The 27,738-nt window shown below is 44.4% G+C and overlaps 1 protein-coding gene across 1 annotated transcript in view; it reads left to right on the top strand.

Annotated features, from left to right (window-relative positions):
* The first annotated feature begins 13,887 nt into the window (after positions 1–13,887).
* LOC109886841 (insulin-like growth factor 1 receptor) overlaps positions 13,888–27,738 on the top strand; it is a 113,960-nt gene continuing 100,109 nt past the window's right edge. Inside the window, 3 exon segments of the mRNA XM_031812567.1 lie at positions 13,888–14,865; positions 15,680–15,869; positions 16,046–16,419. Coding sequence (XP_031668427.1) covers positions 14,772–14,865; positions 15,680–15,869; positions 16,046–16,419 — 658 coding nt within the window. The 5' untranslated portion in view covers positions 13,888–14,771.

The raw sequence follows: 27,738 nt of genomic DNA, 5'->3' as shown, positions 1-27,738 counted from the left end.
CCATGCCCCAGGATTACCTGACATGATGACTCCTTGCTGTCCCCAGTCCACCTGGCCGTGCTGCTGCTCCCGTTTCAACTGTTCTGCCTTATTATTATACGACCATGCTGGTCATTTATGAACATTTGAACATCTTGGCCATGTTGTGTTATAATCTCCACCCGGCACAGCCAGAAGAGGACTGGCCACCCCACATAGCCTGGTTCCTCTCTAGGTTTCTTCCTAGGTTTTGGCCTTTCTAGGGAGTATTCCTAGCCACCGTGCTTCTACACCTGCATTGCTTGCTGTTTGGGGTTTTAGGCTGGGTTTCTGTACAGCACTTTGAGATATCAGCTGATGTACGAAGGGCTATATAAATACATTTGATTTGATTTGATCAACAGACCATCAACAGACCCTCAACAGACCTTGACCCTGACACTCTCCTCTCTTCCTCTTTCACAGTGTTCTAGAACAGACCACCAACAGACCCTGACCCTGTCCTCCTCTCCTCTCTTCCTCTTTCACAGTGTTCTAGAACAGACCATCAACAGACCCTGACCCCTCTCCTCTCCTCTCTCCCTCTTTCACAGTGTTCTAGAACAGACCATCAACAGACCCTGACCCCTCTCCTCTCCTCTCTTCCTCGCCTCACCACCTGGGTTGGGTTTGGATAAGGTTCTGTTTATCAGGGTAATTAAACAAGATAGATCCCAATGTAATGAGGTGGGATGGGTTTTGATAAGGTTCTGTATATCAGGGTAGTTAAACAAGATAGATCCCAATGTAATGAGGTGGGTTGGGTTTGGATAAGGTTCTGCATCGGTTGGTCTTAAACCTACGAGGACTGTAAATCTACTTAACCATCAAGTAGAATGGAAGCATCTGACTAATCAGTCACTTTGTCACCACTGAGAATACAACTTGTTCCTGGTAAAGGTCCGAGGGCCATATGTATCAAACATCTCAGAGAACACAAACAACCCCTGTTCTCCACTGCATGTTTCTTCAAACAATCAAATTCAGATTTTTCTGAATTTGACATGTTTGGAGAAAGTATATCTATTAAAAACACAAAAACATGCAATATAAATAAATATATATTCAATCTATAGGTTTTCATCAGGAGTTACAGCGTGTCTACTCTATGTGTTCTATAAGTGCATTATACACCGTGGGTGCATGACTCTGTGCAGCCAGCCAGGCATGGTGAGTACAGTCTCATGACACTAGGTGGCGACATTGATGTTAGTTACACTTGAAGAAACACCACCACTAAATCAAATCAAATCAAACTGTATAGAGTCGCATGCGCCGATTACAACAGGTGTTGACTTTACAGTGAAATGCTGACTCACGAGCCCCTAACCAACAATACCGTTTTCAAAAATACGGATAAGAATAAGAAATAAAAGTTACAAGTAGTTAAAGAGCAGCAGTGAAATAACAATAGTGAGACTATATACAGGGGGTACCGGTACAGAGTCAATGTGGAGTCTATATACAGGGGGTACCGGTACAGAGTCAATGTGGAGGCTATATACAGGGGGTACCGGTACAGAGTCAATGTGGAGGCTATATACAGGGGGTACCGGTACAGAGTCAATGTGGAGGCTATATACAGGGGGTACTGGTACAGAGTCAGTGTGGAGGCTATACACAGGCACAGGGGGTACCAGTACAGAGTCAGTGTGGAGGCTATATACAGGGGGTACCGGTACAGAGTCATTGTGGAGGCTATATACAGGGTGTACCGGTACAGAGTCATTGTGGAGGCTATATACAGGGTGTACCGGTACAGAGTCAGTGTGGAGACTATATACAGGGTGTACCGGTACAGAGTCAATGTGGAGGCACCGGTTAGTTGAGGTAATATGTACATGTAGGTAGAGTTATTAAAGTGACTATGCATAGATGATGACAACAGAGAGTAGCAGCGGTGTAAAAGGGGAGGGGGGGGTCAATGCAAATAGTCTGGGTAGTCATTTCATTAGAACCTTGGGATCATTGCAGCAACATTGTTCTGGTGTAAAGATCTACCAAACAACTACAGGCTAATATTCAAAGTGATTCTGATGAGTATATCTGATAGAATGAAGCTAGAACACATCTAGTGAAGAGTCCTGGACCCATCCTTAAACCCAGTCTCTATCAGAACCCATGGAAAGGATCAGGCTATACGCTCTGATAAGACTGGAAATAAAGGAGTTGGATTCAGAAATACACACAAATATAGATTTAGAAATAAACAGAGGTTGTTCTAATTTATTAGTCTGGTTTGAGGTCAATTCACCCCTCCGTTTCTGGTTGGATTCTGGTTGGTTTCTGGTTGCAGTTTCTAGCATCCATCATTGATTTCTGTTAGAAGTCTCTGTGGTTGTCCATGCTAATGATGGGCAATTTAAATGTTTTGACTGTTCGAGTACTCCAATGGGGAAACTAAAACACAACTTCAAAAAGGCCTTGCAATGGAAACAAATATGGATGCATTCATCTATATATGGCAACAGCGCACAACAACGCCTAATTTATCATAATCATTACAGACAACAATGAATGAATCCCTAATGTATCATAAACATCACAGACAACAAATCATCCCATAAACAGCACCAGTCAACAGTTTGGACACACCTACTCATTCAAGGCTTTTTCTTTATGTTGACTATGTTCTACATTGTGGAATAATATTGAAGACATCAAAACTAGGAAATAACACATATGGAATCATGTAGTAACCAAAAAAGTGTTAAACAAATCAAAATGTATTTTATTTTTGAGATTCTTCAAAGCCACCCATTGCCTTGATGACAGCTTTGCACACTCTTGGCATTCTCTCAACCAGCTTCACCTGGAATACTTTTCCAATGGCCTTGAAGGAGTTTCCACATATGCTGAGCACTTGTTGACTGCTTTTCCTTCACTCTGCGGTCCAACTCATCCCAAACCATCTCAATTGGGTTGAGGTCGGGTGATTGTGGAGGCCAGGTCATCTGATGCAGCACTCCATCACTCTCCTTCTTGGTCAAATAGTCCTTACACAGCCTGGAGGTGTGTTGGGTCATTGTCCTGTTGCAAAACAAATGCTAGTCCCACTAAGCCCAAACCAGATGGGATGGCATATCGCTGCAGAATGCTGTGGTAGCCATGCTGGTTAAGTGTCCCTTGAATTCTAAATAAATCACAGACAGTGTCACCATCAAGGCCTGATTCACACAGTCTCCTCTGAATTAGTTGATGTTTAGATGTGTCTGTTACTTGAACTCTGTGAAGCATTTCTTTGGGCTGCAATCTGAGGTGCACTTAACTCTAATGAACTTATCCTCTGCAGCAGAGGTAACTCTGGGTCTTCCTTTCCTGTGGTGGTCCTCATGAGAGCCAGTTTCATCATAGCGCTTGAGGGTTTTTGCAATTGCACTTGAAGAAATGTTCAACATTCTTGAAATGTTCCCGGATTGACTGACCTTCATGTCTTAATGTAATGATGGAGTGTCGTTTCTCTTTGCTTATTTGAGCTGTTCTTGCCATAATATGGACTTGGTCTTTTACCAAATAGGGCTATCTTCTGTATACCAACCTTACCTTGTCACAACACAACTGATTGGCTCAAACACATTAAGAAGAAAATAAATTCCACGTATATTTTCTTTTAAATTGAAATGCATTCCAGGTGACTACCTCATGAAGCTGGTTGAGAGAATGCCAAGAGAGTGAAAAGCTGTCATCAAGGCAAAGGGTGGCTCCTTTGAAGAATCTCAAACTAACCAAAATCTGTCTTCTTTTCGAGATGTTCAATTTAGTTTATTCTGTCTGTTTTTCTGAATTGTCTAAATGTATGAACAATTCCACATTGAACACTGCATGGTGATGAATTATGGCCAGGACATCTGTCTGGTGAGTAGGCCTTGATTCTCATGAACATATGCTCTGTCTTCATCTAACTAATGTTTTGTTTTCAGTGTGGAACCTGTCTATGTTTAGGAGGTTATAGTCTATATTTTAGGGGGGGTTATAGTCTATGTTTAGGAGGTTATAGTCTATGTTTAGGAGGTTATAGTCTATATTTTAGGGGGGTTATAGTCTATGTTTAGGGGGGTTATAGTCTATGTTTAGGGGGGTTATAGTCTATGTTTAGGGGGGTTATAGTCTATGTTTAGGGGGGTTATAGTCTATGTTTAGGGGGGTTATAGTCTATGTTTAGGAGGTTATAGTCTATATTTAGGGGGGGTTATAGTCTATGTTTAGGGGGGTTATAGTCTATGTTTAGGAGGTTATAGTCTATATTTAGGGGGGTTATAGTCTATGTTTAGGGGGGTTATAGTCTATGTTTAGGGGGGTTATAGTCTATGTTTAGGGGGTTATAGTCTATGTTTAGGGGGGTTATAGTCTATGTTTAGGGGGGGTTATAGTCTATGTTTAGGGGGGGTTATAGTCTATGTTTAGGAGGTTATAGTCTATATTTAGGGGGGTTATAGTCTATGTTTAGGGGGGTTATAGTCTATGTTTAGGGGGGTTATAGTCTATGTTTAGGGGGGGGTTATAGTCGATGTTTAGGGGGGTTATAGTCTATGTTTAGGGGGGTTATAGTCTATGTTTAGGAGGTTATAGTCTATGTTTAGGGGGGTTATAGTCTATGTTTAGGGGGATTATAGTCTATGTTTAGGGGGGTTATAGTCTATGTTTAGGGGGTTATAGTCTATGTTTAGGGGGGTTATAGTCTATGTTTAGGGGGGTTATAGTCTATGTTTAGGAGGTTATAGTCTATGTTTAGGAGGTTATAGTCTATATTTTAGGGGGGTTATAGTCTATGTTTAGGAGGTTATAGTCTATATTTTAGGGGGGTTATAGTCTATGTTTAGGGGGGGTTATAGTCTATGTTTAGGAGGTTATAGTCTATATTTTAGGGGGGTTATAGTCTATGTTTAGGGGGGGTTATAGTCTATGTTTAGGGGGGTTATAGTCTATGTTTAGGGGGGTTACAGTCTATGTTTAGGGGGGATTATAGTCTATGTTTAGGGGGGTTATAGTCTATGTTTAGGGGGGTTATAGTCTATGTTTAGGGGGGTTATAGTCTATGTTTAGGGGGGGTTATAGTCTATGTTTAGGGGGGGTTATAGTCTATGTTTAGGAGGTTATAGTCTATGTTTAGGGGGGTTATAGTCTATGTTTAGGGGGGATTATAGTCTATGTTTAGGGGGGGTTATAGTCTATGTTTAGGGGGTTATAGTCTATGTTTAGGAGGTTATAGTCTATGTTTAGGGGGGTTATAGTCTATGTTTAGGGGGGTTATAGTCTATGTTTAGGGGGGGTTGTAGTCTATGTTTAGGGGGGGTTATAGTCTATGTTTAGGGGGTTATAGTCTATGTTTAGGAGGTTATAGTCTATGTTTAGGGGGGTTATAGTCTATGTTTAGGGGGGATTATAGTCTATGTTTAGGGGGGTTATAGTCTATGTTTAGGGGGGGGTTATAGTCTATGTTTAGGGGGGGTTATAGTCTATGTTTAGGGGGGTTACAGTCTATGTTTAGGAGGTTATAGTCTATATTTTAGGGGGGGTTATAGTCTATGTTTAGGAGGTTATAGTCTATGTTTAGGGGGGTTGTAGTCTATGTTTAGGGGGGTTATAGTCTATGTTTAGGGGGGTTATAGTCTATGTTTAGGGGGGTTATAGTCTATGTTTAGGGGGGTTATAGTCTATGTTTAGGAGGTTATAGTCTATATTTTAGGGGGGTTATAGTCTATGTTTAGGGGGGTTATAGTCTATGTTTAGGGGGGTTATAGTCTATGTTTAGGGGGGTTACAGTCTATGTTTAGGGGGGTTATAGTCTATGTGTAGGGGGTTATAGTCTATGTTTAGGGGGGTTATAGTCTATGTTTAGGGGGGTTATAGTCTATGTTTAGGGGGGTTATAGTCTATGTGTAGGGGGTTATAGTCTATGTTTAGGGGGGTTATAGTCTATGTTTAGGGGGGTTATAGTCTATGTTTAGGGGGGTTATAGTCTATGTGTAGGGGGTTATAGGCTATGTTTAGGGGGGTTATAGTCTATGTTTAGGGGGGTTATAGTCTATGTTTAGGGGGGTTATAGTCTATGTTTAGGGGGGTTATAGCCGAGGCTAGCCTGTTGTAAGTGATACTAGCAGTTCTCATAGTAGCCTAGGAGGAAAAATAGATGGGACGCAATTACTCCAAAACAGCAGCTTATTGACGGAACACTTATTTCCTTACTTCAATCACTCCAAAACAGCAGCTTATTGACGGAACACTTATTTCCTTACTTCAATCACTCCAAAACAGCAGCTTATTGACGGAACACTTATTTCCTTACTTCAATCAACCAGTCCATTGTTTACATTTATCTGTGATAAGACTGTGGTGATTTGGCAAGGAATGCAGCTTGTTTATCCTGTCAGTTAGATACATTTTATAGCCGTGTTTTATGGGCCTTTATTTCTGTCGGCCCAGCAGGAGCTTGTGTGGCATTAAGAACACGTGTGTAGAGGGAGCGGCTTCAACGCAATTCAGTGAGCGAGACCAGGAGGAGAAAATGAATTTAAGGAGAAGAACTAATGCTTGGCCTGGTTTATTTTTCCTTGTTCCCTGCAAATGCACATGTACTAATGGAACACTAGAGTCAAAGCAAATGTAACAATTCCAGACAAAATATAAGTTGCCTGTTCAGGCAGCCACAAACCACATTCCACAAAATAGTTTACCAGTCGAACAAACCCAACTGATCTCTAGTCTGGTTAAAGAGTGAGTTCTGGCGTCCGTTTGAGTACTCCATTACTCATGCTCATCCCTAGGCCATGCCACGGTCAATACTAAGAATCCAATTCAGTCCTTGGATGGGCAAGACAACCCAAGGACTGAATGTATGACTGAATGGATACTAACTACCGTGTTGGAAAATGTGGAATGCAGCTGAAAATGATCGACACCGACCATACCGATCACTTATCGCAGGCATTTTGCTGATATCGTTCATTATGACGAGTAGCCTCTAGGCTACTAGAGAAACGTGACATTTGAAACGAAATAAGTTTGTACCATAATGTATGGTGCTGAGCCCAGAGAGAAACAGGCACTAACTCCGCCAGGGTTAGTATTTTATCATAATGTATGGTGCTGAGCCCAGAGAGAAACAGGCACTAACTCCGCCAGGGTTAGTATTTTATCATAATGTATGGTGCTGAGCCCAGAGAGAAACAGGCACTAACTCCGCCAGGGTTAGTATTTTATCATAATGTATGGTGCTGAGCCCAGAGAGAAACAGGCACTAACTCCGCCAGGGTTAGTATTTTATCATAATGTATGGTGCTGAGCCCAGAGAGAAACAGGCACTAACTCCGCCAGGGTTAGTATTTTATCATAATGTATGGTGCTGAGCCCAGAGAGAAACAGGCACTAACTCCGCCAGGGTTAGTATTTTATCATAATGTATGGTGCTGAGCCCAGAGAGAAACAGGCACTAACTCCGCCAGGGTTCGTTTTTGTAGTGATTTTGGCTAAAAGCTGAAAACAAGATGTATGGTAAGCTAAGCACAGGCTTAGGATATCTTATATGTTTTGTTCAATGAGAATCTTGTTCAATGAGAATTCACTTTTTGTTCATTTTTAAGCATTTATGTAATAAAAAAAGCACATCAAGTCTTCTTAATTCATAAAGGTCGTACAAATCAAATTTAATCTAATTTGATTGGTCACATACACATGGTTAGCAGATGTTAATGCGAGTGTAGCGAAATATTTGTGCTTCTTGTTTCCGACCGTGCAGTAATAACCAACGAGTAATCTAACCTAACAATTTCACAACTACTTTATACTACTTTATACACAAAAGTGTAAAGGAATGATTGAAGAATATGTACATATAAATAAATGGATGAGCGACGGCCGAACGGCATAGGCAAGATGCAGTAGATGGTATAGAGTACAGTATATACATATGGATGAGCGATGGCCGAACGGCATAGGCAAGATGCAGTAGATGGTATAGAGTACAGTATATACATATGGATGAGCGATGGCCGAACGGCATAGGCAAGATGCAGTAGATGGTATAGAGTACAGTATATACATATGGATGAGCGATGGCCGAACGGCATAGGCAAGATGCAGTAGATGGTATAGAGTACAGTATATACATATGGATGAGCGATGGCCGAACGGCATAGGCAAGATGCACTAGATGGTATAGAGTACAGTATATACATATGGATGAGCGATGGCCGAACGGCATAGGCAAGATGCACTAGATGGTATAGAGTACAGTATATACATATGGATGAGCGATGGCCGAACGGCATAGGCAAGATGCAGTAGATGGTATAGAGTACAGTATATACATATGGATGAGCGATGGCCGAACGGCATAGGCAAGATGCAGTAGATGGTATAGAGTACAGTATATACATATGGATGAGCGATGGCCGAACGGCATAGGCAAGATGCAGTAGATGGTATAGAGTACAGTATATACATATGGATGAGCGACGGCCGAACGGCATAGGCAAGATGCAGTAGATGGTATAGAGTACAGTATATACATATGGATGAGCGACGGCCGAACGGCATAGGCAAGATGCAGTAGATGGTATAGAGTACAGTATATACATATGGATGAGCGATGGCCGAACGGCATAGGCAAGATGCAGTAGATGGTATAGAGTACAGTATATACATATGGATGAGCGATGGCCGAACGGCATAGGCAAGATGCAGTAGATGGTATAGAGTACAGTATATACATATGGATGAGCGATGGCCGAACGGCATAGGCAAGATGCAGTAGATGGTATAGAGTACAGTATATACATATGGATGAGCGACGGCCGAACGGCATAGGCAAGATGCAGTAGATGGTATAGAGTACAGTATATACATATGGATGAGCGATGGCCGAACGGCATAGGCAAGATGCAGTAGATGGTATAGAGTACAGTATATACATATGGATGAGCGATGGCCGAACGGCATAGGCAAGATGCAGTAGATGGTATAGAGTACAGTATATACATATGGATGAGCGACGGCCGAACGGCATAGGCAAGATGCAGTAGATGGTATAGAGTACAGTATATACATATGGATGAGCGATGGCCGAACGGCATAGGCAAGATGCAGTAGATGGTATAGAGTACAGTATATACATATGGATGAGCGATGGCCGAACGGCATAGGCAAGATGCAGTAGATGGTATAGAGTACAGTATATACATATGGATGAGCGATGGCCGAACGGCATAGGCAAGATGCAGTAGATGGTATAGAGTACAGTATATACATATGGATGAGCGAAGGCCGAACGGCATAGGCAAGATGCAGTAGATGGTATAGAGTACAGTATATACATATGGATGAGCGACGGCCGAACGGCATAGGCAAGATGCAGTAGATGGTATAGAGTACAGTATATACATATGGATGAGCGATGGCCGAACGGCATAGGCAAGATGCAGTAGATGGTATAGAGTACAGTATATACATATGGATGAGCGATGGCCGAACGGCATAGGCAAGATGCAGTAGATGGTATAGAGTACAGTATATACATATGGATGAGCGATGGCCGAACGGCATAGGCAAGATGCAGTAGATGGTATAGAGTACAGTATATACATATGGATGAGCGATGGCCGAACGGCATAGGCAAGATGCAGTAGATGGTATAGAGTACAGTATATACATATGGATGAGCGATGGCCGAACGGCATAGGCAAGATGCAGTAGATGGTATAGAGTACAGTATATACATATGGATGAGCGACGGCCGAACGGCATAGGCAAGATGCAGTAGATGGTATAGAGTACAGTATATACATATGGATGAGCGATGGCCGAACGGCATAGGCAAGATGCAGTAGATGGTATAGAGTACAGTATATACATATGGATGAGCGATGGCCGAACGGCATAGGCAAGATGCAGTAGATGGTATAGAGTACAGTATATACATATGGATGAGCGATGGCCGAACGGCATAGGCAAGATGCAGTAGATGGTATAGAGTACAGTATATACATATGGATGAGCGATGGCCGAACGGCATAGGCAAGATGCAGTAGATGGTATAGAGTACAGTATATACATATGGATGAGCGACGGCCGAACGGCATAGGCAAGATGCAGTAGATGGTATAGAGTACAGTATATACATATGGATGAGCGACGGCCGAACGGCATAGGCAAGATGCAGTAGATGGTATAGAGTACAGTATATACATATGGATGAGCGATGGCCGAACGGCATAGGCAAGATGCAGTAGATGGTATAGAGTACAGTATATACATATGGATGAGCGATGGCCGAACGGCATAGGCAAGATGCAGTAGATGGTATAGAGTACAGTATATACATATGGATGAGCGATGGCCGAACGGCATAGGCAAGATGCAGTAGATGGTATAGAGTACAGTATATACATATGGATGAGCGATGGCCGAACGGCATAGGCAAGATGCAGTAGATGGTATAGAGTACAGTATATACATATGGATGAGCGATGGCCGAACGGCATAGGCAAGATGCACTAGATGGTATAGAGTACAGTATATACATATGGATGAGCGATGGCCGAACGGCATAGGCAAGATGCAGTAGATGGTATAGAGTACAGTATATACATATGGATGAGCGATGGCCGAACGGCATAGGCAAGATGCAGTAGATGGTATAGAGTACAGTATATACATATGGATGAGCGATGGCCGAACGGCATAGGCAAGATGCAGTAGATGGTATAGAGTACAGTATATACATATGGATGAGCGATGGCCGAACGGCATAGGCAAGATGCAGTAGATGGTAGAGAGTACAGTATATACATATGGATGAGCGATGGCCGAACGGCATAGGCAAGATGCAGTAGATGGTATAGAGTACAGTATATACATATGGATGAGCGATGGCCGAACGGCATAGGCAAGATGCAGTAGATGGTATAGAGTACAGTATATACATATGGATGAGCGATGGCCGAACGGCATAGGCAAGATGCAGTAGATGGTATAGAGTACAGTATATACATATGGATGAGCGATGGCCGAACGGCATAGGCAAGATGCAGTAGATGGTATAGAGTACAGTATATACATATGGATGAGCGATGGCCGAACGGCATAGGCAAGATGCAGTAGATGGTATAGAGTACAGTATATACATATGGATGAGCGATGGCCGAACGGCATAGGCAAGATGCAGTAGATGGTATAGAGTACAGTATATACATATGGATGAGCGATGGCCGAACGGCATAGGCAAGATGCAGTAGATGGTATAGAGTACAGTATATACATATGGATGAGCGATGTCCGAACGGCATAGGCAAGATGCAGTAGATGGTATAGAGTACAGTATATACATATGGATGAGCGATGGCCGAACGGCATAGGCAAGATGCAGTAGATGGTATAGAGTACAGTATATACATATGGATGAGCGACGGCCGAACGGCATAGGCAAGATGCAGTAGATGGTATAGAGTACAGTATATACATATGGATGAGCGACGGCCGAACGGCATAGGCAAGATGCAGTAGATGGTATAGAGTACAGTATATACATATGGATGAGCGACGGCCGAACGGCATAGGCAAGATGCAGTAGATGGTATAGAGTACAGTATATACATATGGATGAGCGACGGCCGAACGGCATAGGCAAGATGCAGTAGATGGTATAGAGTACAGTATATACATATGGATGAGCGACGGCCGAACGGCATAGGCAAGATGCAGTAGATGGTATAGAGTACAGTATATACATATGGATGAGCGACGGCCGAACGGCATAGGCAAGATGCAGTAGATGGTATAGAGTACAGTATATACATATGGATGAGCGATGGCCGAACGGCATAGGCAAGATGCAGTAGATGGTATAGAGTACAGTATATACATATGGATGAGCGATGGCCGAACGGCATAGGCAAGATGCAGTAGATGGTATAGAGTACAGTATATACATATGGATGAGCGACGGCCGAACGGCATAGGCAAGATGCAGTAGATGGTATAGAGTACAGTATATACATATGGATGAGCGACGGCCGAACGGCATAGGCAAGATGCAGTAGATGGTATAGAGTACAGTATATACATATGGATGAGCGACGGCCGAACGGCATAGGCAAGATGCAGTAGATGGTATAGAGTACAGTATATACATATGAGATGAGCGATGGCCGAACGGCATAGGCAAGATGCAGTAGATGGTATAGAGTACAGTATATACATATGGATGAGCGATGGCCGAACGGCATAGGCAAGATGCAGTAGATGGTATAGAGTACAGTATATACATATGGATGAGCGATGGCCGAACGGCATAGGCAAGATGCAGTAGATGGTATAGAGTACAGTATATACATATGGATGAGCGATGGCCGAACGGCATAGGCAAGATGCACTAGATGGTATAGAGTACAGTATATACATATGGATGAGCGACGGCCGAACGGCATAGGCAAGATGCAGTAGATGGTATAGAGTACAGTATATACATATGGATGAGCGATGGCCGAACGGCATAGGCAAGATGCAGTAGATGGTATAGAGTACAGTATATACATATGGATGAGCGATGGCCGAACGGCATAGGCAAGATGCAGTAGATGGTATAGAGTACAGTATATACATATGGATGAGCGACGGCCGAACGGCATAGGCAAGATGCAGTAGATGGTATAGAGTACAGTATATACATATGGATGAGCGACGGCCGAACGGCATAGGCAAGATGCAGTAGATGGTATAGAGTACAGTATATACATATGGATGAGCGACGGCCGAACGGCATAGGCAAGATGCAGTAGATGGTATAGAGTACAGTATATACATATGGATGAGCGATGGCCGAACGGCATAGGCAAGATGCAGTAGATGGTATAGAGTACAGTATATACATATGGATGAGCGACGGCCGAACGGCATAGGCAAGATGCAGTAGATGGTATAGAGTACAGTATATACATATGGATGAGCGACGGCCGAACGGCATAGGCAAGATGCAGTAGATGGTATAGAGTACAGTATATACATATGGATGAGCGACGGCCGAACGGCATAGGCAAGATGCAGTAGATGGTATAGAGTACAGTATATACATATGGATGAGCGATGGCCGAACGGCATAGGCAAGATGCAGTAGATGGTATAGAGTACAGTATATACATATGGATGAGCGATGGCCGAACGGCATAGGCAAGATGCAGTAGATGGTATAGAGTACAGTATATACATATGGATGAGCGATGGCCGAACGGCATAGGCAAGATGCAGTAGATGGTATAGAGTACAGTATATACATATGGATGAGCGATGGCCGAACGGCATAGGCAAGATGCAGTAGATGGTATAGAGTACAGTATATACATATGGATGAGCGACGGCCGAACGGCATAGGCAAGATGCAGTAGATGGTATAGAGTACAGTATATACATATGGATGAGCGATGTCCGAACGGCATAGGCAAGATGCAGTAGATGGTATAGAGTACAGTATATACATATGGATGAGCGACGGCCGAACGGCTTAGGCAAGATGCAGTAGATGGTAGAGAGTACAGTATATACATATGAGATTAGTAATATAGGGTATGAAAACATTATATAAAGTGGTATGATATTATCTCATAGAAAAATACGTATAATATCTCCTAAGCCTGTGTTACCCTCAGACCTTCCTTTTGACGTTTATCCCAAAACCCTGTTTCCCAATGAACTTTCTCCATAGCAATGACTGAACAATCCAGAGGTAAGTCATTTCCGTTTTTTAGGACTCCAAGCTGGTGAGCATCTGTGAGAGGAAAAACAAAGCCACTCCTGGATTATGTCCAGGTTTTCCTTCCAGCCTAGTAGGACGTAGCAGTCTACCGTGTGTGGCTGAAAGAAACATCCAGCCTTGTTTACAGCGCTGAATCCATCCCACTGAGCCGTGATCCCACAACCGGAGCCGCTGACTGACGTTGTAAGAGACAAGAAAACGGGTTCTAATGGATACTACAAGGGTCTGAATCTGAACGAACACTGACGATATTGAAATAATCCCGTTTCTGCGTGCTGAAAATGGATTCAGTTGTTAGTGTGTCTGTATGAGCGGCGGGTGAAGACGGAGGAGGGAGACACCGGGGGCTGCAGTTGTTGAATCCTTTTTCGTCCTGACGGATATTTTGGATCAAACCTCATGTGTCTCACTCCGGGAGGGCTCTTTTTCCCATTCATGTGCTAACTAAAGTATACCTCCACCAAACCCCGAACCAAGCCTGCTCTCCCGTCCACGTTGGAGGACTTTCTCCCCGCCTGGTGAAGAGCGCATTCAAGCGAACAAAGTGGCATTTTGGTTTTGAAGAAATGGAGTCGGAAGATGCGGATTGTCAACTGCTCGACATGGCTGTTTCTCTGTAACATTTCATACATCCCTGGGAGGTTGTCTGTCTCAACCCGACGTCGACGGGTAATTATATGATAGAGAGACCAGACAGCCTTGTTTTCCTGCTGGATTCAACCCACCCCGCAGTGGACTCCAGACATTCCTCAACACAGGAGAAGACGACGTCTGTTAGTCCGGGAGATCGCATCGGCTGGCTGCCGACGGTACCGATACTGACGGTACTAACACCGACGGTACCGAGAAGTCAACATTTAGGAATACAAGTCAGGGACGTGTTCATTTTGGTCCACGTTCTTGGCCTTTATTTGTGTGGCCTGAGAAGCGACCATATTGTGAGCATTAATTAATTGGGGTCATTCCCGTTGTTTGTTTCTGACGCTGGGAGGAAGTTTCTTTTACCGGAATGAAGTCTGGCACAGAAACGGATCCGTTGACCTTGTTCTGTGGTCTGCTGCTGTGTGTCTCCGCGACCTGCCCTCGGCCCGCACATGGAGAAAGTAAGTCGTTTTATCACCGTTTTCCAGGTAACGACTAGCTAACTAAATTGATAAATGCAATACTGTATATATATATATATTTGCTACGTTGTCTTAATGCTCCTCTTTGCTCCCAATAGTTGATCTTGTTCTACCTTTAGACAACCGTTGTTAGCTGAATGTAATGTACCTACAGGGACAACCTGCTCTCTCCACATGTCCTATTATTCTGGAAAACCGAGTTTCTGTTTAGTATAATGTGTTACGTTTCGTATTCATTTGTGGAAGTAACGAATTACATTTCGTATGATGTTACACATTTGCAAAAAGTACAATATGTTATCCATTTTCTTGAATGTCTTAAGTTACGAATTCCAATTAGTTGTGGCTAGCGTTAGCTATGTGGCTAACGTTGGTTATGAGTCAGGTTAGGGGAAGGGTTAACTAACACAGTAAGTAGTTGTAAAGTTGTCTGTGATGAGATTCGAACCACCAACCTCTGGGTTGCTAGACGTTCGCATTATACGTTCATCCCGACCAACCGCTCTCCTTACATTTGTTGCCTTAAGTAGTAACCTTCTCTTATGTAAAAAACAACATTTTTATTTATTTACCTTTTACCTTTACCTAACATGTATTAACAATATCTGGAAAACTGATAAATGCATGATATTATTAGAGTAGTGAAATGATTTCAAACCCTCGTCCCATTGCATGAAAGCAACCATTATGTTAGGCTAAGTCTGTTTCTCTAGCTCTCTACAAGGCTTTTATTGGGCTTTAGATGAAATTGAAAAGTACATTTAAGTCTCTTCCATTGTCTTTCTCTCTCCAGTTTGTGGTCCCAGCATTGACATTGGTAACGACATCAGTGAGTTCCGTCGCCTGGAGAACTGTACGATCGTCGAGGGTTACCTCCAGATTCTCCTAATAGGAGACAAGAACTACAACCTCAACCAGGAAGTGTTCCGCTCGCTCTCCTTCCCCAAACTCACCATGATCACTGACTACTTGCTGCTGTTCAGGTTAGCGGGTCAGATACACAGCTTCCACCTCTCAATGATTTCACTATTATTTTATTCATCTTTTTGATAATTCCTGCTTGTTTTTATTTGATCTCTTTTATGTTGTTTTCATGTAGAAGTGTGTTGCTGCTTTTTAAATGCACTTTAAACAAAGTTTTGATTTAATTTTTATTCAGAGTCTCGGGCCTGGACTCCCTGTCCACCCTGTTCCCTAACCTCACGGTGATCCGAGGGCGAAATCTCTTTTATAATTACGCCCTGGTGATCTTTGAGATGACTTCTCTGAAGGACATCGGCCTCTACAGCCTCCAGAACATCACTAGAGGAGCCATCCGGATCGAGAAGAACCCTGAGCTCTGCTATCTGGACTCTATTGACTGGTCTCTTATCATGGATGCTGAGTTTAATAACTTCATAGCGGGGAATAAACAGAGTAAGGAGTGTGGGGACGTGTGTCCAGGCATCATGGAGGACAGCCGTCGATGCATCAAGACCAACTTCAATGACAACTTCAACTGTCGCTGCTGGACCTCTAACCACTGCCAGAAAGGTAGGAACAGTCTCAGGGTTTCAATCCATCCTCGTCCTCTGTTTGAATGAGTGTGGCTAGCTGATGGTTTGGTTCACAATGAGCTCGATATTTTCTCTAGTGAAACGGCTTGTTGCTTGTTTATTTCAACATGCTAAGTGGGACGTTTTTGAGAGGAACTTGCCATGTGTATGTTTATATAAAGCTGATATTATCGTCCGATTTATAAGGACCGATTATAAGATTTCTGAGAAAATGCTCAATAATTTATATTTGTCCTGAAGAGGGCGCACTTTACATGGCTGTAAACATATCTTGCCTTGGCGTGGTAGAGCATACCTGAACACATCTCCAATGACAGTACACCAGTCAGAGAGGAGAGTGAACTGACTGTTACTGCTTCTACGGTGGGTGCTGAGCAGATTGAAGCTTGTCAGCTCAATGAAGTGACAGAAATGGGCCCTGGCACAAATGGGCCCTGGCAGAAATGGGCCCTGGCACAAATGGGCCCTGGCCATTAGGGCTGTCAACGTTAATAAGACATTGGGATCTTTAAAATTACGGGGGGAAAAAAATCCATAAATGAAAAACGAGGTGTAATTGTAACAAAATGTAATTCACAGTGCAGTTATCACAAAACTATCAAGCCCCGATCGACATAAAGGAGAAAATAAACATCCTAATGCAGGTCGTAGGTCGTCAGTGTAAATGACAGTTTGTTCTTAACTGACTTGTCTGGTTAAATAAACGGTACATTTAAAAAATAAAATGCAACAATGCTGTAATGTTAATCGGAGGACATATGCATCTTTTAAATGATTTGATATAATGCCCTCCGAACGCCATCGTCTAAAATGGCAGAGTGAGACTGGAAATGACAGCAGCTAAGCCTGTTGTGACAATACTCTGAGACGTTCAATGAGAAGGTGATGAGATGTGGACTGAGACGTTAAATGAGAAGGTGATGAGATGCAGACTGAGATGTTAAATGAGAAGGTGATGAGGTGGAACTGAGCTACAGGGACCGTACAGGGGCAGTGATGAGATGTGGACTGAGACGTTAAATGAGAAGGTGATGAGGTGGAACTGAGCTACAGTGACTGTACAGGGGCAGTGATGAGATGTGGACTGAGACGTTAAATGAGAAGGTGATGAGGTGGAACTGAGCTACAGGGACCGTACAGGGGCAGTGATGAGATGTGGACTGAGACGTTAAATGAGAAGGTGATGAGGTGGAACTGAGCTACAGGGACCGTACAGGGGCAGTGAAGAGATGTGGACTGAGACGTTAAATGAGAAGGTGATGAGGTGGAACTGAGCTACAGGGACCGTACAGGGGCAGTGATGAGATGTGGACTGAGACGTTAAATGAGAAGGTGATGAGGTGGAACTGAGCTACAGGGACCGTACAGGGGCAGTGATGAGAGAGGCACCGTGAGACTCAACCTGTTGCTGACAGCAGTGTGATAATGGAGAAAATCACAGCGCTGATTACAGAAACGATTGCAGTTGATATTCAGCCATTGTCACTGGTAGAGGATGTCTGCTTCAGTACCCTAATGGCATATCTAAAACCAGACTACAAGATGCCATGTGGAAAAACCGAGACACAACAGAGAACATTCTATTCTGGTTAGGGCCAGTTTGCGCTGTTTTGTGAAGGGAGTAGTACACAGCGTTGTACGATATCTTCAGTTTCTTGGCAATTTCTCGCATGGAATAGCCTTCATTTCTCAGAACAAGAATAGACTGATGAGTTTCAGAAGAAAGTGCTTGGTTTCTGGCCATTTTGAGCCTGTAATCGAACCCACAAATGCTGATGCTCCGGATACTCAACTTGTCTCAAGGACAGTTTTATTGCTTCTTTAATCAGACAAACAGTTTATCCGCTGTGCTAACAATTGCAAAAGGGTTTTCTAATGATCAATTAGCCTTTTAAAATGATAAACTTGGATTATCTAACACAACGTGCCATTGGAACACAGGAGTGATGGTTGCTGATAATGAGCCTCTGTACGTCTATGTACTGGAACCCTAATGGCCGTGCTTCTACACCTGCATTGCTTGCTGTTTGGGGTTTTAGGCTGGGTTTCTGTACAGCACTTTGAGATATCAGCTGATGTACGAAGGGCTATATAAATAAATTTGATTTGATATGTAGATATTCCATTAAAAATCATCAGTTTCCAGCTACAATAGTCATTTACAACATTAACAATGTCTACACTGTATTTCTGATCAATGTGAGGTTATTTTAATGGACAAATTTGCTTTTCCTTCAAAAACAAGGACATTTGTAAGTGACCCCAAACTTCTGAACGGAAGTGTGTTTGCTAGCTGGCTAACTAGCTGTGTGAAAGTACTTGACACTGTTTACTGAGGTTTAGTGCTATCCGGGATCCTTGGGACGTCACCATCCGAAACCTTAACCTTTACCTAACCTTAACCATTTTAAATGTCAATTTCAATTGGGTAGGGTCGTCCCAAAGATCCTGGATAGCAAGGACCGTTCACTGAGGCAACGCTTCGTCTTGGGTCCACCAGGATAGTATTGTGGTAGCTTGGTGGAACTGGCCTGATCGCTGCGTCTTGGGTCCACTAGGATAGTATTGTGGTAGCTTGGTGGAACCGGCCTGATCGCTGCGTCTTGGGTCCACCAGGATAGTATTGTGGTAGCTTGGTGGAACCGGCCTGATCGCTGCGTCTCGGGTCCACTAGGATAGTATTGTGGTAGCTTGGTGGAACCGGCCTGATCGCTGCGTCTCGGGTCCACCAGGATAGTATTGTGGTAGCTTGGTGGAACCGGCCTGATCGCTGCGTCTCGGGTCCACCAGGATAGTATTGTGGTAGCTTGGTGGAACCGGCCTGATCGCTGCGTCTCGGGTCCACCAGGATAGTATTGTGGTAGCTTGGTGGAACCGGCCTGATCGCTGCGTCTCGGGTCCACCAGGATAGTATTGTGGTAGCTTGGTGGAACCGGCCTGATCGCTGCGTCTCGGGTCCACCAGGATAGTATTGTGGTAGCTTGGTGGAACCGGCCTGATCGCTGCGTCTCGGGTCCACCAGGATAGTATTGTGGTAGCTTGGTGGAACCGGCCTGATCGCTGCGTCTCGGGTCCACCAGGATAGTATTGTGGTAGCTTGGTGGAACCGGCCTGATCGCTGCGTCTCGGGTCCACCAGGATAGTATTGTGGTAGCTTGGTGGAACCGGCCTGATCGCTGCGTCTCGGGTCCACTAGGATAGTATTGTGGTAGCTTGGTGGAACCGGCCTGATCGCTGCGTCTCGGGTCCACTAGGATAGTATTGTGGTAGCTTGGTGGAACCGGCCTGATCGCTGCGTCTCGGGTCCACTAGGATAGTATTGTGGTAGCTTGGTGGAACCGGCCTGATCGCTGCGTCTCGGGTCCACTAGGATAGTATTGTGGTAGCTTGGTGGAACCGGCCTGATCGCTGCGTCTCGGGTCCACTAGGATAGTATTGTGGTAGCTTGGTGGAACCGGCCTGATCGCTGCGTCTCGGGTCCACTAGGATAGTATTGTGGTAGCTTGGTGGCACCGGCCTGATCGCTGCGTCTCGGGTCCACCAGGATAGTATTGTGGTAGCTTGGTGGAACCGGCCTGATCGCTGCGTCTTGGGTCCACTAGGATAGTATTGTGGTAGCTTGGTGGAACCGGCCTGATCGCTGCGTCTCGGGTACACCGGAAACTCTGAGGGCCCAGAATATTTTATACATGTTGCAAGTTCGCTAACACAAGCTTCGGGCCGGACCCAAGTTCATAGTTGATACAATGTTTTAAGTTGGTTGCAGACAGGCCATATGTAACCAATGTGATTTCTAGGATATTCATTTGTGTCAGTATATTTTCTACATGCAGGATGCAATGTTTTTATGTGTTGGCTTTATGAAGGCTATTTTGACATAGTTAGAAATGGCAATATAATTACCTTTTGGATTTGTATCATTTTAATTCAGATTTGTATAGAATTTTGATTAACCACATGACAGTGAGGAAGATGTTATTATAAATTAAATACATGTTTCACAATTGTAATATGAAAACCATAACTGGCACGCCCACTGATCGGTAGAAATGGTAAGATAAATTGGCATTCAACATGAAAGGTTGCCGACTCCTCGTGTAGCCTATTACCGGCAACTTCAGGCGAGTAATGGCAGAATATGCAAATTCCAGCAGGAGCGGGAGGAGACTAGTTGGGTCAGGTAAAGTTGAATATATATTTATTTTAAATTTCTCTATCTAGATCGCTGGCACCCTCTTGAGGCATTTGTCTTATTTCATCAAACCATCAGCTTAAAGCATCAGACAAGCTCAATGCTTGCAGGTGATTTTATTAAAATACATAGGGTGTGTGTATATATGGAAAAATAAAATGCAAATAAATTTGATCGATCGATTGGAACAGGTGGTTCCCCCCTCTCTATCGATCAAATCTAACTGTTATTTGATTAGTATCATTTGAGATTCTAATAAAGAGAGTCCTGGCCAGAATAGCAGCAATTTAAGACACAGTTGCAACATCAAGCACAGAAAACATTTAACAGGAAAATGGTTTGGGAAAGTGTGGTGCAACTAGAGGTCAAAACATTGACATCCCCCAACTTAATTTTCTATCATATTGTTTAATCTTATTGAAAGGGATCCTGTCATTTCAGGACCTTTTGGAAGTTTGTTCCAAGCAGAGAACTGAATAGCTTTTTTACCTCACTCTGTATGGGCCGAGTGGGTCAACAGAACAGTCATGTCAGCACAGGGGATACGTTTTAATTTGTCTGCTGGACAATGTACACTGATCAAAATATATAAACACAACATGCAATAATTTCAAAGATTCTACTGAGTTACAGTTCATAAGGAAATCAGTGTAATAAATTCATTAGGTCCTAATCTATGGATTTCACAGGACTGGGAATACAGCTATGCATCTGTTGGTCAAAGAGAACAGTTTAAAACAGATAGGGGTGTGGATCAGAAAACCAGTCAGTATCTGGTGTGACCACCGCTTGCCTCGTGCACCGCGACACATCTCCTTCACATAGAGTTGATCAGGCTGTTGATCGTGGCCTGTGTTGTCCCACTCCTCTTCAATGACTGCTGAGTTGCTGGATATTGGCGGGAACTGGAACACGCTGTTGTACACGTCGATCCAGAGAATCCTAAACATGCTCAATGGGTGACATGTCTGGTGAGGATGCAGGCCATGGAAGAACTGGGACATTTTCAGCTTCCAGGATTCATGTACAGATCCCTGTGACATGGGGCTGTGCATTATAATACTGAAACATGAGGGGATTGTTGCAGATGTGTGGCACGTAAATGGGCCTCAGGATCTCGTCACGGTATCTCTGTGCATTAAATTTGCCATCGATTTAAATGCAATTGTGTTCGTTGTACATAGCTTATGCCATAACCCCACCGCCCCCATGGGGCTTGCCCACACGATGCCAACTGCCAAGTACAGTTACAACCAGGATTCATCCGTGAAGAGCTTCTCCAGTGACCATCGAAGGTGATCATTTGCCCCCTGAAGTTTGTTACGACTATATATCGGTGAACATATGGGAATCGGACGATTATTTGCTAAAAATGCCAACATTGGTATCGGTCAATGTCTAGTTTAACGCCAATGTTAAAAACCGATGTCAGCTACCATGCATACCTATATAACATGGGTACATGACGTAATGACGCCACGTAACATGTCACCCTACACCTGCAACACAGCATTCCTAACCCCGCCCACAATGTCTGCTGTGTGGATCGAGCAGTCAATAAGACGAGCATTTATTTCAAAGAGTAAGAACATTTCAGCAAGACAACTCAAAGGCGAAATCCATTAAAGCCAAGATAATGGAATTCATTGCCCTTGACAATCAACCGTTCTCTGTTGTGGGTGATGTTGGCTTTCGCTGACAGGTCGAGCACTGGTACACACTACCAAGTGCACTATTTTTCAGATGTTGCCCTACCGGAGTTACACAGTAATAGCTTCACTGCTATTAACTTCACGACATACATACTATGGAACTCCGTTTGGGTCTTTACATGTCAAAGAAGATACAGTAGCACTGTCAAAGCTGTACAAAAAAGCATTTGTTCGACCGCAACTTCTGGGGTAGCTAGCTTTAGCTGGGTACCTAGCTAGCACCAATACAACCAGGCTGAAAACAATGACCAGTTGAAACCGCAGTCATGTTCATTATTTTTAGCAATGATTTAGGAATCCTTGTAAGTATTAGCTAGGTTGCCACTTGTTGTTTGCCTATTGAAATTGAACTTCGGTTCATGAAAATAAATTGCTAGCCAGCTTCTTAACCCTGTTGCCCAAAGCTAAAGTTATAAGCAGCCAGCTAGCTAGCTGGCTAATGAGGCTCGACCGGACCGGGTTATGTGTTGTGAAGCTAGTCACAATATGGATTAGGCACAATAGTGGCATTTGCGGTTTGCCTTCAAAATAGAAATGTCATTAACAGTGATGCAAATTAATCCAAATAAGAATTATTACATACTTTTATTTTGAAGGCTAACGTCAAAGTCCGCTGTTGTGGCTAATCCTTATTGTGGCTAGCTTCCCATAGATGGGTCCGACCACCGTTTAATCAAATAAGAACTGTCTTATAAATTAGGGTTATTTCAGATGATGACACCTAGCTATATAGTCACCTAGCTATATAGTCATCTAGCTATATAGTCACCTAGCTATACGTAACGATTGCTACTGAAACGGCTGTCGTGTTATTTGACGTGTATCTTTTTTGACACGCAAAGACCCAACCGGCGTTCCATAGGCAGAGACCCAACCGGCGTTCCATAGGCAGAGACCCAACCGGCGTTCCATAGGCAGAGACCCAACTGGCGTTCCATAGGCAGAGACCCAACTGGCGTTCCATAGGCAGAGACCCAACTGGCGTTCCATAGGCAGAGACCCAACCGGCGTTCCATAGGCAGAGACCCAACCGGCGTTCCATAGGCAGAGACCCAACCGGCGTTCCATAGGCAGAGACCCAACCGGCGTTCCATAGGCAGAGACCCAACCGGCGTTCCATCGGTATAGTTTTTTTTGGGCAAGGAAGAACTCTATATCGGCCAAAGAGTTTTATCGGTGCGTCACTAGTTACGATGCCAAACTGCAGTCAGGTTAAGATCCTGGTGAGGGCGACGAGCACGCAGATGAGCTTCCCTGAGACTGTTTTTGACAGTTTGTGCAGAAGTTTTTCAGTTGTGCAAACCCAGAGTTTCATTAGCAGTCTGGGTGGCTGGTCTCAGGTGAATTAGATGAGAAGGTGTGGAGGTCCTGGGCTGGCGTGGTCACATGGTCTGTGGTTGTGAGGCCAGATGTGGAGGTCCTGGGCTGGCGTGGTCACATGGTCTGTGGTTGTGAGGCCAGATGAGAAGGTCCTGGGCTGGCGTGATCACATGGTCTGTGGTTGTGAGACCAGATGAGAAGGTCCTGGGCTGGCGTGGTCACATGATCTGTGGTTGTAAGGCCAGATGTGGAGGTCCTGGGCTGGTGTGGTCACATGGTCTGTGGTTGAGAGGCCAGTTGAATGTACTGCCTTATGGTTGTGAGGCCAGTTGGATGTACTGCCTTATGGTTGAGAGGCCAGTTGGATGTACTGCCTTATGGTTGAGAGGCCAGTTGGATGTACTGCCTTATGGTTGAGAGGCCAGTTGGATGTACTGCCTTATGGTTGAGAGGCCAGTTGGATGTACTGCCTTATGGTTGAGAGGCCAGTTGGATGTACTGCCTTATGGTTGAGAGGCCAGTTGGATGTACTGCCTTATGGTTGAGAGGCCAGTTGGATGTACTGCCTTATGGTTGAGAGGCCAGTTGGATGTACTGCCTTATGGTTGAGAGGCCAGTTGGATGTACTGCCTTATGGTTGAGAGGCCAGTTGGATGTACTGCCTTATGGTTGAGAGGCCAGTTGGATGTACTGCCTTATGGTTGTGAGGCCAGTTGGATGTACTGCCTTATGGTTGAGAGGCCAGTTGGATGTACTGCCTTATGGTTGAGAGGCCAGTTGGATGTACTGCCTTATGGTTGAGAGGCCAGTTGGATGTACTGCCTTATGGTTGAGAAATTAACATGACATTTTCAGGCAACTGCTCTGATGGACATTCCTGCAATCAAATCAAATCAAATCAAATTGATTTATATAGCCCTTCGTACATCAGCTGATATCTCAAAGTGCTGTACAGAAACCCAGCCTAAAACCCCAAACAGCAAGCAATGCAGGTGTAGAAGCACAGTCAGCATGCCAATTGCAATGCTCCCTCAACTTGAGACATTTGTGGCATTGTGTTGCGTGACAAAACTGCACATTTTAGAGTGGCCTTTTATGGTCATCAGCGCAAGGTTCACCTGTGTAATGATCATGCTGTTTAATCAGCTTCTTGATATGCCACACCTGTCAGGTGGATGGATTAGGAAAAATTAGGAAAAATGCTCACTAACAGGGATATAAACAAATTTGTGCACAGAATTTGAGAAGAATAAGCTTTTTGTGAGTATGGAACATTTCTGGGATCTTTTATTTCAGCTCGTGACACATGGGACCAACACTTTACATGTTGTGTTTATATATTGCTGTTTAGTTCCACTAGTAAAATGGGAGCTGTCTCAATATGGCCTTACAAATAAAAAGATACCAATGATTTAACCTCTGAGGAGGTAAGGAAGGCCACTCCCATGTAGAAGGTGATGTGTGAGAGCTTTGGAGTTCGTAACGAATCTCATATGTAATATGATATGACACCACAGGCATAAAGTACAAGATATCACCATTATCAATTACAGGCACCAAAGTAGTATTGGAAACAAGCCTCTTTCTCCCCTTATGTCTCTCTCTCACATAACTACTGGTAGGCTGTTACTGTCTTCCAGTCACCCGCTCTGTTCTGCCGCCCTATCACAGTCACCCGCTCTGTTCTGCCGCCCTATCACAGTCACCCGCTCTGTTCTGCCGCCCTATCACAGACACCCGCTCTGTTCTGCCGCCCTATCACAGTCACCCGCTCTGTTCTGCCGCCCTATCACAGTCACCCGCTCTGTTCTGCCGCCCTATCACAGACACCCGCTCTGTTCTGCCAATGTCCTAACAATTTACAACAATGTCCTGACATGGTAGGAAAAACAACTTAAACTAGTCACTTCTCAACTCCATCCCTGCATCCACTAAACAAACCACGGCCTGCCTGACAGGGTGTCTGTCCTCCAGCTAACTGCAACCTGTCATGAGCCTAAAGGTACCCTCAGACTAGGTTCTACTGCTCCTAGCAGCCAAACCAGCGTCTGCTTGTCTTCTCCTAACAGGAGCCTAAAGATACCCTCAGACTAGGTTCTACTGCTGCTAGCAGCCAAACCAGCGTCTGCTTGTCTACTCCTAACAGGAGCCTAAAGATACCCTCAGACTAGGTTCTACTGCCGCTAGCAGCCAAACCAGCGTCTGCTTGTCTTCTCCTAACAGGAGCCTAAAGGTACCCTCAGACTAGGTTCTACTGCCGCTAGCAGCCAAACCAGCGTCTGCTTGTCTACTCCTTCCAGAGATGGCCGCCTCGCTTCGCGTTCCTAGGAAACTATGCAGTTTTTTGTTTTTTTACGTGTTATTTCTTACATTAGTACCCCAGGTCATCTTAGGTTTCATTACATACAGTCGAGAAGAACTACTGAATATAAGATCAGCGTCAACTCACCATCAGTACGACCAAGAATATGTTTTTCGCGACGCGCATCCTGTGTTCTGCCTTACAAACAGTACAACGGAGCGGATCCTATGCAGCGACCCAAAAAAACGACTCCGAAAGAGAGGGAAACGAGGCGGTCTTCTGGTCAGATTCCGGAGACGGGCACACCGTGCACCACTCCCTAGCATTCTTCTTGCCAATGTCCAGTCTCTTGACAACAAGGTTGATGAAATCCGAGCAAGGGTAGCATTCCAGAGGGACATCAGAGACTGTAATGTTCTTTGCTTCACGGAAACGTGGCTCACCGGAGAGACACTATCCGAAGTGGTGCAGCCAACGGGTTTCTCCACGCATCGCGCCGACAGAAACAAACATCTTTCTGGTAAGAAGAGGGGTGGGGGCGTATGCCTTATGGCCAACGTGACATGGTGTGATGAAAGAAACATACAGGAACTCAAATCCTTCTGTTCACCTGATTTAGAATTCCTCACAATCAAATGTAGACCGCATTATCTGCCAAGAGAATTCTCTTCGATTATAATCACAGCCGTATATATCCCCCCCCAAGCAGACACATCGATGGCTCTGAACGAACTTTATTTAACTCTCTGCAAACTGGAAACAATTTATCCGGAGGCTGCATTCATTGTAGCTGGGGATTTTAACAAGGCTAATCTGAAAACAAGACTCCCTAAATTTTATCAGCATATCGATTGCACAACCAGGGGTGGAAAGACCCTGGATCATTGTTACTCTAACTTCCGCGACGCATATAAGGCCCTGCCCCGCCCCCCTTTCGGAAAAGCTGACCACGACTCCATTTTGTTGATCCCTGCCTACAGACAGAAACTAAAACAAGAGGCTCCCACGCTGAGGTCTGTCCAACGCTGGTCCGACCAAGCTGACTCCACACTCCAAGACTGCTTCCATCACGTGGACTGGGAGATGTTTCGTATTGCGTCAGATAACAACATTGACGAATACGCTGATTCGGTGTGCGAGTTCATTAGAACGTGCGTTGAAGATGTCGTTCCCATAGCAACGATTAAAACATTCCCTAACCAGAAACCGTGGATTGATGGCAGCATTCGTGTGAAACTGAAAGCGCGAACCACTGCTTTTAATCAGGGCAAGGTGTCTGGTAACATGACCGAATACAAACAGTGCAGCTATTCCCTCCGCAAGGCTATCAAACAAGCTAAGCGCCAGTACAGAGACAAAGTAGAATCTCAATTCAACAGCTCAGACACAAGAGGCATGTGGCAGGGTCTACAGTCAATCCCGGGCTACAGGAAGAAATCCAGCCCAGTCACGGACCAGGATGTCTTGCTCCCAGGCAGACTAAATAACTTTTTTGCCCGCTTTAAGGACAATACTGTGCCACTGACACGGCCTGCAACGAAAACATGCGGTCTCTCCTTCACTGCAGCCGAGGTGAGTAAGACATTTAAACGTGTTAACCCTCGCAAGGCTGCAGGCCCAGACGGCATCCCCAGCCGCGCCCTCAGAGCATGCGCAGACCAGCTGGCCGGTGTGTTTACGGACATATTCAATCAATCCCTATACCAGTCTGCTGTTCCCACATGCTTCAAGAGGGCCACCATTGTTCCTGTTCCCAAGAAAGCTAAGGTA

The sequence above is a fragment of the Oncorhynchus kisutch genome, unplaced genomic scaffold (genome assembly GCF_002021735.2).
Source record: "Oncorhynchus kisutch isolate 150728-3 unplaced genomic scaffold, Okis_V2 Okis03b-Okis08b_hom, whole genome shotgun sequence".
In the NCBI taxonomy this organism is placed as follows: Eukaryota; Metazoa; Chordata; class Actinopteri; order Salmoniformes; family Salmonidae; genus Oncorhynchus; species Oncorhynchus kisutch.
Note: the sequence above shows the minus strand (reverse complement) of the source record. Positions and strands in the feature narration are given on the sequence as shown.